The sequence below is a fragment of the Alexandromys fortis genome, unplaced genomic scaffold, assembly GCF_014885135.2.
Source record: "Alexandromys fortis isolate MF-2015 unplaced genomic scaffold, M_Fortis_MF-2015_v1.1 scaffold_26, whole genome shotgun sequence".
Classification (NCBI taxonomy): Eukaryota; Metazoa; Chordata; class Mammalia; order Rodentia; family Cricetidae; genus Alexandromys; species Alexandromys fortis.
Window position 1 is genome coordinate 2,536,587 of NW_026067894.1, and position 15,610 is coordinate 2,552,196.

At 46.1% G+C, this 15,610-nt stretch overlaps 1 protein-coding gene across 1 annotated transcript in view; it reads right to left on the reverse strand.

Moving 5' to 3' along the window:
• The window catches only part of Ubr4 (ubiquitin protein ligase E3 component n-recognin 4), a 111,442-nt gene that overhangs the window by 63,139 nt on the left and 32,693 nt on the right, over positions 1-15,610 (reverse strand). The window contains exons 26-43 of the mRNA XM_050152447.1: positions 15,092-15,213; positions 14,168-14,265; positions 12,841-12,998; positions 11,988-12,197; positions 10,704-10,805; positions 10,297-10,397; positions 9,868-10,066; positions 8,117-8,237; positions 7,657-7,755; positions 6,277-6,468; positions 5,748-5,818; positions 5,521-5,668; positions 4,946-5,173; positions 4,308-4,478; positions 2,956-3,138; positions 1,834-1,992; positions 1,355-1,507; positions 989-1,216 (exon numbers count right to left, since the gene is read on the reverse strand). Of these exons, the coding sequence (XP_050008404.1) occupies positions 989-1,216; positions 1,355-1,507; positions 1,834-1,992; positions 2,956-3,138; positions 4,308-4,478; positions 4,946-5,173; positions 5,521-5,668; positions 5,748-5,818; positions 6,277-6,468; positions 7,657-7,755; positions 8,117-8,237; positions 9,868-10,066; positions 10,297-10,397; positions 10,704-10,805; positions 11,988-12,197; positions 12,841-12,998; positions 14,168-14,265; positions 15,092-15,213 (2,743 nt within the window). The remainder of the gene's footprint in view (positions 1-988; positions 1,217-1,354; positions 1,508-1,833; positions 1,993-2,955; positions 3,139-4,307; positions 4,479-4,945; positions 5,174-5,520; positions 5,669-5,747; positions 5,819-6,276; positions 6,469-7,656; positions 7,756-8,116; positions 8,238-9,867; positions 10,067-10,296; positions 10,398-10,703; positions 10,806-11,987; positions 12,198-12,840; positions 12,999-14,167; positions 14,266-15,091; positions 15,214-15,610) is intronic.

The following is a 15,610-nucleotide window of genomic DNA, read 5'->3' on the forward strand; positions in this document are numbered from 1 at the left end:
ACTTACTGGCTGAAACCCAGGTTCTGGGGTAGGACTTTAAACCACCACAAGGTACTTCCACACCCTAAGCATGAGACTTCTACGAGTAAGCTTCCTATGAAGGTTGAAATGGTTTTAATAAACTGGCATCCTTAGAAGATATTACACCACACAAAAGTACATTCTAGCTAAAGGAGCAGTGGTTCTTCAGTGCAGATTAGAGACGATGACCCTGGTGGACATGGGCCTCTATCAGGAAGAACACAATTCCGGCAGGTAGGCAGAATGACCCTGGTGAACAGCTACCTGGGAAAAGAAGCCCTGATCTGTCTCAGAACTGACAATATTCTACACAGTAAATCTCCAAATCTGTCCAAACAACCAAACCTTGGGACCTCTGTCTCTGTAAAATATGCTTAATTGTTCCAAGTGTAACTTGGGCCCTGAAACTATTTAAGCTGAAGGGGATTTCTGTTCAGGGCCAGTTCCCTTTTGAGCAGTACCCATTGGTCATGTGCTATTATTAAAGAATTTTTCTAGCTGGAGAGATGGCTCTAGTGGTTAAGAACACTGGTTACTCTTCCGGGGGACCTGGGTTCAATTCCAAGATCCATATGGCAGCTCATAATTAATGATCTGTAATTCCAGGTCCAGAGGACTGATACCTTCTTCTGGCCTTCAGAGCCAGATGCATGTGGCAACATGCAAGGAAACACCCATACACATAAAATAATGATACTTTTTAGAAAGGTTTTTTTTTCTTCAGTAATCCCTCAGTGCTGTAGTGACTTGTCACTGGGAATGCATAATAACTGATTACAGATCCTAAGAAACAAGGACCTTGCAGTTGAATGGTCTTAGTGATTTAGATTTTGGTATTAGGTAAAAAGAAGCTAAGCACACATGCTTGAACACACGAGAAAAAGTAAGGAAACCAAAAGGAGACAACAGAGGAGTTGCTAAACAAATCAAATATGGAACAGAAGGAAGTGGCAAGATGTCCTCTAACCTTCAGGTCTTCGTGATTTATTTCCAGAACATTAGTGACGTAGAAGGGCCCCTGCTGGGCACTGCTGGCCTCCTCCATGAGCTGTGTGTACATGTACCCAGCAGAGGACATGATGACAATGATGTTCTTGCCTTCCTCATTGAAAAGGAAGGTAACATCTCTTATCTTTGAGCTCGGCAGGAGAAAGTAGTAGGTAGGACTCAAGGCATCAACAGACAAGTCGTAAATCTGCAGGGTGACAAAGAAGGTGATCTCTTTCAGTCCCCAAAACACCTTAGTGACTTCTGATAGCTGCAACTTCATAGTGATGGGCATTCGCTCTAATGAAATGAACTAGTCCCTAACTAGTAAGCCAGCATCATTTACCTTGACAAAGTCTGCTGTGACAATGGCCAGCTCAGTCTGTGAACCAGGTAACCACACAGCTTTGATGATGAAGTTCCCTGTTGCCAACTGGGGATGTAACACTAAATGATCCGAAACAGAGCCCGAGCTACTGAAGGTGAGCACATGGCAGTCCTGGGCATGGGTTAAAGAACATAATATTAAAATGTGACTGGTAAAGTGGGGTAATTCATTCCAGAGTTCCCATCTTTCCTTCCTAACATTCCCTGCCTCCAAATTGCACCTCAGACTGCCTAAACACTCAGGTTTCCAGAACACAAAGAGAGCGGAGCAATCAAGAAACATGGACTGAGCTCAGAGAAAGACCTCTGCATTCCAGTAGCTTTTATGCTTTCAGCTATCAGTGAGGAGAAGGAGGAGGAGAAGAAGGTGAAGCTGAGGCCAGGAAAGACTTGGTCAGAGCTCACAGCTCTGGGAGTCACTCCTGTACTGGATTTTACCTTCAGCCCACACACTGCCAGGTAGTCCTCCTTGCAGGGGTTTCCAGTGAGACTCAACACTGTGAAGGGAACCGGGGCAGAAGCCAAGCGGGTCAGAGTCAACTTCCTCTTGCTGGAATCCGCTTGTTTCAGGAGTGCAGAGAGCTGTAGCACTGTAATCTGCAAAGGAACAGTCACCTGCTTAGCCCTAGTACCAGGGCCATCCCTCACAGTCCAGAACAAGCAGCAAGGCTCCCCAGAAAGGGTGTGGGTCACTGGGCTGCTTTATGGATTAAGTCACTTAGAAAATGTCTAGATGAAGACTGGCCTCTATTTCTCCCCAAAGAAAGACATGGAAGGTCATTCATGCCCTTCTCCCAATGAGGGCAAAAGAAATGAATAACAAAACCAACTTTTCTATGTTAAATCTTTTCATAATAGTTAATTCTAGCATGGCATGGTGGCACATGCTTTTAATTCCAACATTCAGTAGGCAGAAGCAGGCAGATCTCTGAGTTTGAGACCAGCCTGGTCTACAAAGCAAGTTCCAGGACAGCCAGGGCAGTTACACTGAAAAACCAATTTAATAACAACAATAACTATAAATAATTAATGCCTATGCACTACTGTCCTCAAGCATCTTGTTAAGTACTTTCTGGGTCAGCTAGATGTTTTAAGGACTATCCATAATTTCACTTAAGGTTAAAACAACAGCCCCAAGGAGAGGCAAGAACAGAGAACAGACACCTAGCATTCCCCAACTTAACAGCGCTGCATTTCTGAAGAGCAGGAAGGACTACACAAGAAACACTGGGTCTGTCCATGAAGGCTTCTGCCCCTCAGCTTGTGCCTTTCAGTGCCCCAAAATGGGCACAACTGGGAAGTAAGCTGTCCTCAACACCAGCTGATCACTGCCTCTGCCAGGGCCTTTTCCTAGTCATCTCAGTTCTAGGGATAACCAAATGACTCAGGTTCAAATCAAAAGGTTTCTTTTGATGAGATAAGTCTTGAAATTAATTCTCACAACCAAAGCAGCAATGTTCCCCCTTACTGGGTCTATCTGAACATGGTCATCTCTCTGCTCCACGTAACACTTAAGATAATCAGGACCTAAAATGACTGGGAAGGAATCATGAAACCCACCTTGCCCTTCTCATGGCTGACAGCCAAATGCTGGCGGCGCCCATGCGGGGAAGAAAGCACACACATAGCCACCCGCCTGAGAACATGGGCGCTGATCAGCTGCCGTATAGTCTGGCCCTGGTCTCCACTGTAATTCATCCGAACATTCTCAAAGGCACCTTCCTGTGAGCCTAAGGTAGGAACCTGGAAGAAACAAGGAGCAGAGACAGTATGGGAGTAAGCACTGGATTTGGGAGGAGCTGATCAAAATAAATTATATGCAAGCATATAATTCTCAAATAATAAAATTACTAACAACAACAAAGAAAAGTAGCAGGGCAGGCGGCAGAAGCCTTTAATCTCAGCACTTGAGAGGCAGATGGATCTGTGTGTGTTCCAGGCTAGCCTGGTCTATTATAATGAGTTCAGGCTAACAAGGGATTAAAAAAATATTAATTAATGGACTTTGGCTTCTAATACACCATGCGTAGCTAAGTAAAGACCACTATTTTCAGTCTATTTAGAACAGTGGGGTAAATTTTCAATGAAAGTAAATTAAGTACTGGCTGCTTATTAAATGTTAAAATCTACTTCCACTTATAAAATGATGGTAGTGATATATTTTTTCTTTCATGCATTTCACTTGGTGAAAGTGAAGTTGGCAACTTGATGGGTCTTTAACTTATGTCTTTAGCTCTGGATGTCAATATTCACAACCTTACATCCTCTGCTCTAAGAGGATCGGCATCAATGAAGTACCACCATATGTCCACGTTTGTATTCCTGGGGACAACTCTCTCTCCAATAGGCCCCTTCTGAATCCTCTCATGACCTCATTCCTGGTGTCTATTCTTGCCTCTTTGGGAACTGCCTCTACTTACCCTGCAGGTCAGCAGTTTGCCGTGCGAAGCTAGGCAAATAGTTCTAAAGCAGACAACTGACAGGCTGCACCCGAAGTTGAAAGAGTAACTAAAGGCAAGCTATCTTTAACTCAAGGCTAGAGGTCAGAAAAGGACAAAGCTACCGAGCCTTAGGAAGGAAGACACAGTCAAGAGGCTTTTAGTTATCTACAAAGGACTTCTGTTCCAGTGCCCCCAGAATGGAGCTCCTCGCATCTTAGGAGTTCATACATTTGGAAGCTTTAATAAAAAGAGGACTTACTTCCTAAATACCCAGATTCGTGCCAGATATAACTCATCTGTGGGTTACTACACTGCTCAGAGTACAGCTAAGGAAGGAGGTGACCTCTGATTCTAGGTTATGCATGACCTGGGACCAACTAATTCTAAATCTCTTCCAGTTGCTCTGCCACATACTGGGATGCTGTGGCGCACAGGTTGTAGTAAGCAAACCATGCAACCCCACACACTCACCATCAGCTGGTCCGTCATCTCCACAACCTTGTCCACTGTATGCAGCTCACTAAGGGCCTGCTGTGCTCGGCTGCTGCTCCCCACGGCTGAAGCCTGCTGAAAGTTGGTCTGAATGGCATCCATGAGGAAATTGAGCATGTCTAACACGAGAGGAGCGAAGGAGAAATTGGCCTGAGAGAAATCGAAATACACAAATGAAAAAAAAAAAAAAGAAAGAAAAATCACAGGTCACATGCAATAATCTTGACAGTTTCCCTTCTCCAGAATCCTAGCTCTGACTACAGTCAATGAGCTACTGCTGAGAGGGTCTAAGTCAGGGTCCCACAGGCACCCTATGTCATTCAAGACACCCAGCACATATAAACACCTCTCTCCTATCCATACAGAATGGGAAAAATAGAAAAAACACTCAATGGTTTCCCGAATTCTGGGCCCAGATGAGAACCCCTGGTCAAGAAAGCATGTTCTAGAATATCATTGCTGCAAATCCTTCCCCAGAGAGGGACAACAGACACTCCTTGCATGCGCACTTCAAGAACGAGAAAGAAGAAACTGGGCTGCCAGGAGAGCCTCACAAACTACTGACTCAGTCTGGCTAAACTCTGTCCAGAGCAATAGTGCCCATCAGGAGGCCCCACCTGATTCTGCAACTCTTCACGGCACCCCTCAACTGTGCGGCACAGGCTGCTCTTCTTGGGCTTCTCTTCATCAGTAACCTTCCCATCACTGATGGTGACCTTGGCCTTGTCAGCTGGTGAGGTGCTGGCATGGCGCACCAAACTCTCCGAAACCCTAGGTTCACTCTGAAATGCCGACTCCTTCATGGTAGAGCTCATGCCACTGCTAGGAGTTCGCTTCACCAGTGCCTAGGGACAGAAAATGGGAGTGCCCCTAAATTCTTGCCACAGCCAGATGAAATACTGCTAAGATATTGGAAGCAGAGGCAGCTATATATGTGATTTCCAAGCCCAGATCCAAGGGGCTTACTAAATGCCCATCTTCGCTGCCCACTCAGAGCATCGGGCCTTGACTATACAAGGTGGTTGCTGCTTTTAATGCACTAATTACTTGGGCCACAAATGGATACATCACTCATAACAGGATGAGAACAAATTCTTGGCCACACAGAGCTAATATGGGAATTTTCTGCTTTAGACACTCCTGTGTTACTAACAAGTTGCCCATATGACACTGTGAAGGCTCCATCTCTCACCAAGCAGCTGCCATCTTCTTTGGCTCCACAGTCACAGAAAAAAGAACCATACTTGGCATAGGAAATCTCATGATCCTTGTGGCACACCTTCGCACACACCGTGCACACACCCACCCCATCCACCATCTTACAGGTATGACAGTGGTACCTACAAAGAACAGAAACCAGCAGTAAGTCACAGGTCCCAGCACTGGAGGCCCAGCTGGCCTCACTTTAAAAGAACTCACCAATGCTGGTTCATAAATTCCTTCTGCGTGATGGTGAAGGTGCAGAGTTTATTGCAGAGAGAATCTTCATCCTTAAAAGATCAATATGTCTTTTTAGTCAGACACATAACTCTGCATATAGGGACCCATAAAAGCACGTCCTCCAATATCCCATGGAAAGATATACCCATGACTAGTGAGAACCTGCCCTGGTTTGAAAGAGCCAGTTATCGGAGAGCCTCCTGCAATTTCAAGTGCAATCTTCTAATTGCTTTGGGGGGGGGCAGATAATAAAAACCCTTAATGCTTTAGAAGGTTCCCCCCACCATGAAGAATGCACCCCCCCACCCCAAACTTGGGTGAAGCAGAACAAGTAGCTCCAGAGAGAAGAAAGGTATAACTCATTTAAAAACAACTTCACCAAGAGACTGGCTTGGCATATCTGCTCTGCAGGCCCAAAAAAGCACAAGAGCAGAGTCCTGCACTAGGCATGTGGGCAAGAAGGCTTAAATATGCTAGACAGCCACTCCTTTCCCTACTTAGCACTTACGGAGTCCTCAGCCTGGGAATCTTCCTCCTCCACTGCTAACTCTTCTACCCAGTCTGAATCCACCTCAATGACACGCTCTTCCCCATCCACGGAGAGGTGACTGGGTCCTTGGCCATTACTCTGACTCAGGGCATTTGTGACATCAGCCAAGTAAGACATAATATGACACGTGCACTCCAAGACCATCACATGCTGCAAGAGAAACCCGCAGAAGCTTCAGTTCTCAATTTATCTTACAAGATAAAGTACATCTGGGACTGGGAGAATGAAGTAAATAAGGAAACTAAGGCCCCTCAAGACAAGACAGGCTTCTAAGAGTCTCATCAGCATTCTCCTGCTGTTAACATTATCATTCATGCAAGCTGTAACAGGTTTTAAATGCTGCAGAAAGAAACAGCTCCAAAGACCAAAAGAGAAGCAAACCATAGCAGTTAGCTTTGTGTTTCTCTTAAAAGTCCAGTAGACAGAGGGTGGGGAGACACTCAGTAGTGAAGAGCACAAGCTGCTTACAGAGGACTTTAGGTAGCCCTCAACTCCAGCTCCAGGGGAATCTAACACCATTTTCTAGTCTCTGTAGGCACCATCCCCTCTCTCTCACAATTAAAAATAGAAAGGCAGGCATGGTGGTGCAGGACTTTAATCCCAGCACAAGGGAAGCAGAGGTAGGTGGATCTCTGAGTTCAAGGCCTGCCTGAATATATCAAGTTCCAGGAGAGCCAGAACTACAACAGAGACTCCACTTCAACCCTCCCCCAATTAAAAATACAATAACATAAAATAAATTTTAAAGCATTAATACACCTACAACCACCAAGTCAGATATCAGACTCAGATTTCTAAATTCCCAGGAGCCTCTTTACTCTGACAACTCAGTGCCAAAAGGACAATAATTAGTAGCTAAGGAGGGAGAAACTTACTGGGGTTCAGAGCCCTGCCCTGAATTGAATATAGCCACCCTGCTAGGTTTCATGGGTGGGAACCAAGCAAAGTACTTAACCTAAGACTTTTGTCATCCTCAAGCCCCTCTGCACAGTCCAGAGCTCTGCAGGCACACTGATCAGCTGCAGCATCTGGACTAGGGCTTAGAATGCCACCCCTCACCCACCCAAGTAACACTGACCCAAGGCAGCAACACAGGAGCATCTCAGGTGGCAACAAGTCCCTGTGCTTAGAAGGACTCTGCTGAGTCCTTCTCAGAGCATCACTTCCTGAGACCTGCAAGAGGCCCGAAGGCATGCAGTCAGCAGGTACACTTTACCAGTCAAGAGTCACTTCCTGCAGGCCAAGATCTGTAAGAGCTCCAGAGGGAGACTTCTATCTGACCGAAGATAAGAAGCTCTTTCCTGGCTCCCTGCCCTCAGCATTCCTCACTTTCCTTACCTTTCCATGCATTACATTGGCATTCAGTTTCTCAACCACATTCTTCTGAGACAGGTACTTCTTGCTGTCCCAAAGCAAAGAAAGAAGACACACAATCATCTAAGGCACCAGTGGAAGGACCACCTCTAATCAATCTGAGATACTGTCAAGTACAGGAATCTGTTCACAAAGCACCGAGAACATGGCTTGGGATTGGCTGGTCTTAGGACAAACAGTGCATTCAGTATTGTTTCTCCAGGACTTGTGACAAAGAACCAGGAAACTCCACTAAAAATAATGAAGACAGCTAGGCATAGTACATGTACCTATAGTCCCAGCACTGAGGAAGTTCAGACAAGTATTTGTGTTTGAGACTGCCTAGGCTACATAGTGAGACACAGTCTCAAAGGTGTGTGTGTGTGTGTGTGTGTGTGTGAGAGAGAGAGAGAGAGNGGCGACTCCCAGGGGGCAAAGCCCGCGCAATAAACAGTGTAGAGTATCCGCAGTAGGTGCCCAGCTCCAGCACACAAGCAGGGGCCTTCTCTTGCACCAGCCGCATCAGAATCTGACCTATGGGGTAAGATGGCTGTTGTAGAAGAGATCTAAACCAAGTGTGCCCGGTATCAAACATGCCGCTGTGCTTGCTTCATGCTGTATTTATACATGAGGCTGACAGGCTGACTGCCCTTGCCCACACCTACCTCCATCCAAGCGTTCTAGACTCAGTTTAAATGTTCCTTCCTCCAGGGGGGTTCAGGCAAAACAACCCCCTTATCTTCAAGGCTCCTGGGACACTTCCAGTTTCATCCTCAAACCCCTGTACTCCCTTATTGCTCATTGTGGTTTTGATTTTGAAATTGGCTAAGTCTCAGAATACTTAGAAGTACTGTGCTGTCTAGACAGACAGCTATCCTCAGTTGGATGTGGAAGCCTCTGGTAGGAAAGAAAATCTAGTACAGATAACTACAAAGTTCTGAGTTACGATTCCCCCCTGTGTTATGCTCTCTGGGGCCAGCATTTGTGGCTGGTTCACCTTCTGTGACTTCTACCTCCTCCCTCAGCACCTGGTACAAAGAGTGGCAATAAATGTCTGCTGGATAATTGAATAACTTGGTCCAGGCTTCTCATTTCCAAATGAAAAACAAAAGTCATAAACACAGGCGTGAAGCTTCCTACGTACCCAGCAAAGCAGTGAATACCAGATACCAGATCTTTCCCCACTATCTTTTCCTTTTTTTTCTTTTTTGGTTTTTCGAGACAGGGTTTCATTGTAGCTATCAAGCCTGTCCTGGAACAAGCTCTTGTAGACCAGGCTGGCTTGAACTCATAGGGATCTGCCTGCCTCTGCCTCCCAAGTGCTGGGATTAAAGGCGTGCGCCACCACCGCCCAGCTAGTCTTTCATTTTTAAGAGCAATTAAAATATCAGGTTTCAATGGACAGTTCAAAGCTTATGGTTACATAGCGGTGCCTGGGTAAATTCAGTGGGCCACAAACTACAAAGTCATGAATGTGGGAAAGGGGCTGTGGGGGTAGGTGACAGGGGTGAGAGATAAGGGAAGCTATGGGAGCGCTGGACAGACAGCTCAGCAGTCAGAGCACTGGCTACTATCCCAGAGGACCTGGGTTAGATAACCAGCACCCATACGGCAGCTCACAACCACCTCTCACTCTTGTCCAGGGGCCCCAGCACCCTCTTCTGGCTCCCACAGGCACGGGCACCAAAGTGATATACAAACATCATAAAGGTAAACACTCACTCTCATATTCACACTTATGCAATAAAATAAAATACTAAAAAATCTTCTTAAGAGGCAGGCAGATCTCTGTGAGTTCAAGACCAGCCTGGTCTACATAGTGAGTTCCAGAGCTAGAGAGATCACACCTAAAAGCAATGGGGGGGTGGGGGTGGGGGTGGGAGGGTGTGTGATCAGAAAGCATTATAAACAGGCATGAAACCATCAAAGTACAAATTTAATTACTAAAATCTATTAATATTATAAATTAGGTATTAAATACATTAAGTAAACACACCAATCTTGGAACTGGATTTGAACTACTAGAGCACAAAACATCTACTGAGGTTGCAATTGACAGGCTAAGTCAGCCCAGGAGTTTCTCCATAGGAAAACTCAAGAAGCTATGTTAGATTCCTCGAGTGGGCAGGAGAGATGTGAAATGCCCAAAGGCAAGGCAAAGTTCTGCGTTCTAAAGCCAGCGCACACACTTCCTACCTGTTTTCCCACACGATGTATGTGGTCAGCAACTGCAGCAACTGCCGGTTCTCCTGAATGATCTCCAGCTGGTCAGAATCCTTTGGGGGTGATGTTGTCATGCGGGTGAGCCAGGCCTGCAGGCGCACCGGCTCCACGCAGGCCAGCTGGGCAAGAGAGCCACAGAGATGAAGGAGGCTTGGGTTAGGGCTCTTCTCAGCTAAAACAGGACAAGAGGCTTCCGTCAGTAAAGAGGGCAGGGGCCTCTAGGAAGGGGCAAGAAGAGGAAGAAAGGTCTCAAGAGTTTCAGCACCTTTCCCAACTTTCTCTGAAGGATTCTCTACACTTGTTAGCACTGTCATGCTGTGGCTAATATCAGGCAGAAGCCCGGCACAGTATTAGCCAGACATCAAAGTTCCCATAAGAAGATTACCAAAAGCTGTCACTCACTCAGCTGGAAGAGTTTGGTGAAGAATTTCAAGACGCGGTTACAGAATTTAGCAGAGAGGTCCTCATTGGCTGTGGCCATCATGATCTGCACAAGTTCCCCACTGCAAGGCACGAGGGGAAATGAGAGACCCACATTAAGACTCATATAAAAAGAACCTGCTTCTGCTTCAGTCTCATTCCCTGGGGGAAAATGGTCACTGTGATCAACCATACAAGGTGCCCATGGAATACAGGTCTTCATCAACAAACTCAAGGAGGCAGTCAGCAACCCAAGTTCTCCCCCGGAGACAAACACACCCAAGCAGGCCTTCTGATCCCTGGGACATCTGAGTTGGTATAGCTGTCTATACCACAGCCCCCTGCTTTCAGGAGTCCTTGAACACGGAGTTAAGGGAGACAGTGCTTACCCATCAGAGAAGAACTCCTCCATGGCTTTCCGGGCCTGGCTGCTCTCCAGCTGCTTTTCCAGATACTGCAAACATTCCTCCAGGATGGACTCATCCAGCCCACTGAGGAGCAAGAACACTATTCAGAACCCTCCCAGCTGACTCTGAAGAACATAATGAATGACTAGACTTGTGGAAGCCTAGCATCAACACTGGCACATAGTAGGTATTCAATAAATGTTTAATCCAAGAACAGCAAGACCTCAATTTTATTTTACTACCTTCTTTCCTGGGAAAATAAAAATGAGAGATAAGCCAGATGTGGGTTCACATGTGTGCAATCCCAGCACTCAGAAGGCAAGAGTATCAATTTCCAGGCCAGTCTGAATTCCAGTGACGATCTACTCTCATAACATGAAAAGTGCAAACAAAAATCCAAAGAGGAAAGGCAACTAAAGTTAGGAGTGAGCCACAGTCAGTCCATGACTGTTCCCAGAGGAGGGAGACAGTCTGCATGAGTCACTTCTGCAGGGCTAAATCACCTTAAGTTCCTCATGTTTTAAAAAAAACAAAAAGAGACTAGGGAGAGACTCTGTATGTGAGCTATTTGTCACACAAGAATGAAGGCCAGAATTCAGATCCCCAGCACCCACACAGATGCCAGGCAGGTGTTGTGGACCCATACACTGGAGGCAAAGACAGGATTCCCAGGAGTGACCTAGCTGACTAGCCAAAACTGAAACCCTAAGAATGACCAAGTAAGATTCCCAGGGTCAGCCTTGGGCCCCGCCCATATCCACGTAAGTGTGGAGATGCATATACATATGCAAAAAATACACACTAGTAATGCCAGCACTTTGAAGGCTGAGGCAAGAGGAACCCAAGTTCAAAGCAACCTGGCTGCACAACAGGAGGGGGGTGAATGAGAATCTGGGAAGGAAAAGAAAGGAAACGACTTGACAAAAAACCACAGCTCCTGGTGCGGGTACAGCACATCCCCACAGCACAGACTAGAGAGGCAGGTCAGACCTACTTTCTCCAGACCATCCATTTCAGACAGACAGTCACAAAACATGACTCTGGTACCTCTGTATCACACCACACCTACTCTCACTTCTTCAATACTTCCAATATGAACATCTGACATTCCATTCTCTCAACTGTTCCTAATTTATAGAGGATTCCAGCACCTCTTCACAAACGCCCAGAAGCACAGGACCACGGAGGTACCTGTCACCAGCATGGCACGGGGCAGAAGTGGCACATCTCACCACCAGCTGCAGCAGCGCTCTTTCAACTGCTTACCTGCTGGGATCTGAATGGTTGGCCAGAATGCTGTAACACCCGGTGATCAGCTTCTCATACACACGAGCCAGGAACTCATCAGACTCCGCAGGTCCCAAGATGCGCTCCAAGGAGTTACTGCTGATCTCAGCCACACTCTCTGTGCTCGACTCCAAGAGAAGGGGTAGTAGGGTCCGGATGACCTGTGCTGGGTTCATCTCATCCGACCAGCTAGAGTCAGGGAGGCGGAAGCAAGTTAAGAAACATGTCCTAAAATGCTGCAAGGTTGGGGCAAGCCTTAGTTTAGTCTTGTCCCTCCTTGATAGCTGTTTCTTTACATTTTTCTTTTTCTATTGTTTTGGGAGGCAGGGTGTGTTCCGAGACAGGGTTTTTCTGTGTAACAGCACATGCCTTTAATGCCAGCACTCAGGAGGCAGAGGCAGGCAGATCTCTGAGTTCAAGACCAGCCTAGTCAACAAAATGAGTTCCAGGACAGCCAGAGCTACACTGAGAAACACTGTCTCAAAAATCAAAACAAAGCAAAATTCATTTATTAAAACAGCAAATTAATAAGATACATTTGTGTATTAGGCATAAAAAAAACTAAAACCAGAGATAGCAATCCATCCTTGAATACTCTAGAAGAGCTGTCAGGTGACCATTGTGAAGGCAATGCAATGTATTCTCCTTTGACCAAAGTATAGGAAGACAAACTGTCCTTCTGGTAGCCTGCCCTACTCTTTGATTCTAGCAAACATGATGTAGGAATATCACTACTGCCTCAACTGTACTGTACTCTTTCAGCCACAAACAGCACCCACATCATGAACATGTTTGGGGGAAGGCGGGCTGGGCTCCAGGCTCTAGTACTCACACTATCAGATCCCCAGTCAACCTGACCAGGGAGAGGAGGGTATGCTTCAGGGAAGCTGCCAGGGGTAGACTCTGGCCACAAAGAGTCCCCAGATGAGCAGCCTGCACAGCACTGATGTAACTCTCAGATGGGATGGTGTCATTGGCAAATGCATTGCGCTGAAAGAAGAGAATTAGGAGTAATAAATGGATTGTCTACCCTGAACAAAATTCACTGGCAGATTTACAAAAAGCCAAAGCAAAACAAAACAAAATCTACCATAAGCTAAGGCCTCACTAGGTTTGTAAACAGTGCTCTTCCTGAGGATGCTGGGCAGAGGGGAGGAGGCAGTTAAATTTTATTTAGAACAAGGTCAATAGTTAAACAGAGCAAACACCCAGTACTCCCTCCAACTGATCTGAGCATGGAACAGTAAAACTCCTGCTTGTCTGGAACAACTAGGGAGGATCTGGACTTTGCAAGGTTGCAAGGCATCTCATCTCCATTACAAGGACAGTAACTGCCCTAAGTCCACAGTTTCAAAACCAAAAGAGGAAGATGAGTCATCCCTTGTTCCTCCACAGCCGTTAAAGAAAAGAATAACTGTCCACAGAGGTAGTCTGAGTGGCACAGACACAATGAGAACGCCAACAGCACTCAACAGCCCAGAAAGCCTAAGATCTGCGGCATCAACTTGCTGTGGACCACTCTTTGTACACTGTAAATATGTGTTGCTCTCATTGTTAATAAAAGCTGAGTGGCCGATAGCTAAGCAGGATTTTCAGGGCACAGAGAATGATGGGAAGAAGGGAAGAGTCTTGGGAGTCACGAGCAGAAGCAGAGGGAAGCAAGATGAACACACAGTGTTGAAAGAAGGTATTGCCACATGGCAGAGAATAGGTAAGAAATTTAAAATTTAAGCGATAGCTAGTAACAAGCCTGAGCTATGGGACAAGCTTTTACAATAATAAGTCTCTGAATGGTTATTTGGGAGCAGCCACTGAGACAACTCGGCCTTCATCAACTCACTGCAGAGATCAGCACCTGACACGGGCAAGAAAACAGTCACCACTGAGAACTCGTGCAACACAACATGTGACAACACATCACACTTAAGCAGGATTAACAGGTGGTGCAGCCATGGCTCAGAGAAACACAGTGGTCTGTGTTGTGGTAACATGGATTGCTAGGCAAAGGGGTCACATGAGAACATCTGGGAAATCACACTACGGATTTACTATAGGAAAGTGTATTACCATGAGATCATTTCCCAGTAGTCAACTAAAGAATAAGGACACACAGAGTGGCTTAGTGCTTTGATTAAGCCCTGGAACCCAGAGGGACTCACCCAGGATCCAATGTTGGGAAACTCATTAGTGTTGATATTATTCCAGGACTCACAGACAGTCTGCACTGATGACGGTAAATTCTGCACCAACGTTGGACCTGGAGGTGACAGTACAGATGAGCAATCTGAGCAATCATCACAAGAAAGAAGGAATGATGGAGCATTTAAAGCAGTCCCCACTGTCAGAACCATTCTGTACTACGCCCAAGAACCAGTTAATTACTCTGAAGCTAACAATTGCAATGGTAAGGCTTTCATTTCCCATCAGCCACTTTCTAATCTCAAGGGTAAAGATGACAACTGAAAACAAAGGAGGGGATGCATTTCAGCAAGTCAGGCTCCAATCACCATCAAATCTGCCCACCTGCATCCCCAGTCTCAGAGTAAGTATTGCTTTGAAGCCCCCCCCCCAAATCCTGAGGGCAGGGATCTTGAAGCCACATGAACAACATTTATTGAAGCAGAACTAAGTAAGACTCCAAAAAATTAAGAGTATTTAAATGTGACACTGAGGACACACAGACAGTTGTAAACTGTAAAGGGGAATGTCTGAGCTGAACTCCAATTCTGCTCAAGAACTCAGATTTTCTGCCCTATTTTTTGCCAGATCATTCCTAGGGCAGTGAGAGACTGTAGGCCTGATGCAGTCGTCAGTTCCTGTTACTAAACTCTGCAAGTAAAAGAACGCCACGGAGGAGCACAGTAAAAGCAAGCAGCCTGGTTTAAGATTTTGGCTTCACTCTTTGCATAAGAGTCATGACAAATGAAGCTCTCCTAAACCTCAGTTTCCCTGTAAGTAAACTGGAGAAACTTAACTTCACAGAGTTATTGGGAAGGTGCAATCAGATACACCTAGGGAAATGGCTGACACTCAAGGTGGCTCCAGTTAAGTGGTAAAGGCCAGCAAAACACGTGCTCACTTACCCAGTGTGTTTGCCTTGCACCTGCTAGAGCCAATAGCCAAAACAGCTGCAAAGCCGTGCAGCTTCTCCTGGGAGGGCTTCTCAGTGGATCCCTCTTCGTTAAGGTTCTGGAGCAAATAGGCTCTGAAGGGAAAAGAGGAAGAAGAGGGTGGGGGAGCTGAGTCCTGCCATGCTCAGAAGAAACTAACCTTAAAGCTCAGGAACCAGCATCTCTGTTCCCAGTCTATTCAAAGACAGGTGACAGTGCCGGCCCCTCCATGGGCCAAGGGCAAGTGCTTCCCAAAGAACAGTCCACCCTCAGAAAAGTTCCTATGACAAGCAAATCTGAAGGGCACTGAACACTCACTCCTATCCTCCATCCCCCATCTTGGAAGACCAGCAACCTATACATACATATATGTGCACACGCGAACACACACACACATATACATACTCTGAGGATATATTTTAAAAAATAAGTCAAGTGGTGGTGGTTCACACCTTTTAAGCCTAGCACTCAGGAGGCAGAGACAGGTGGATC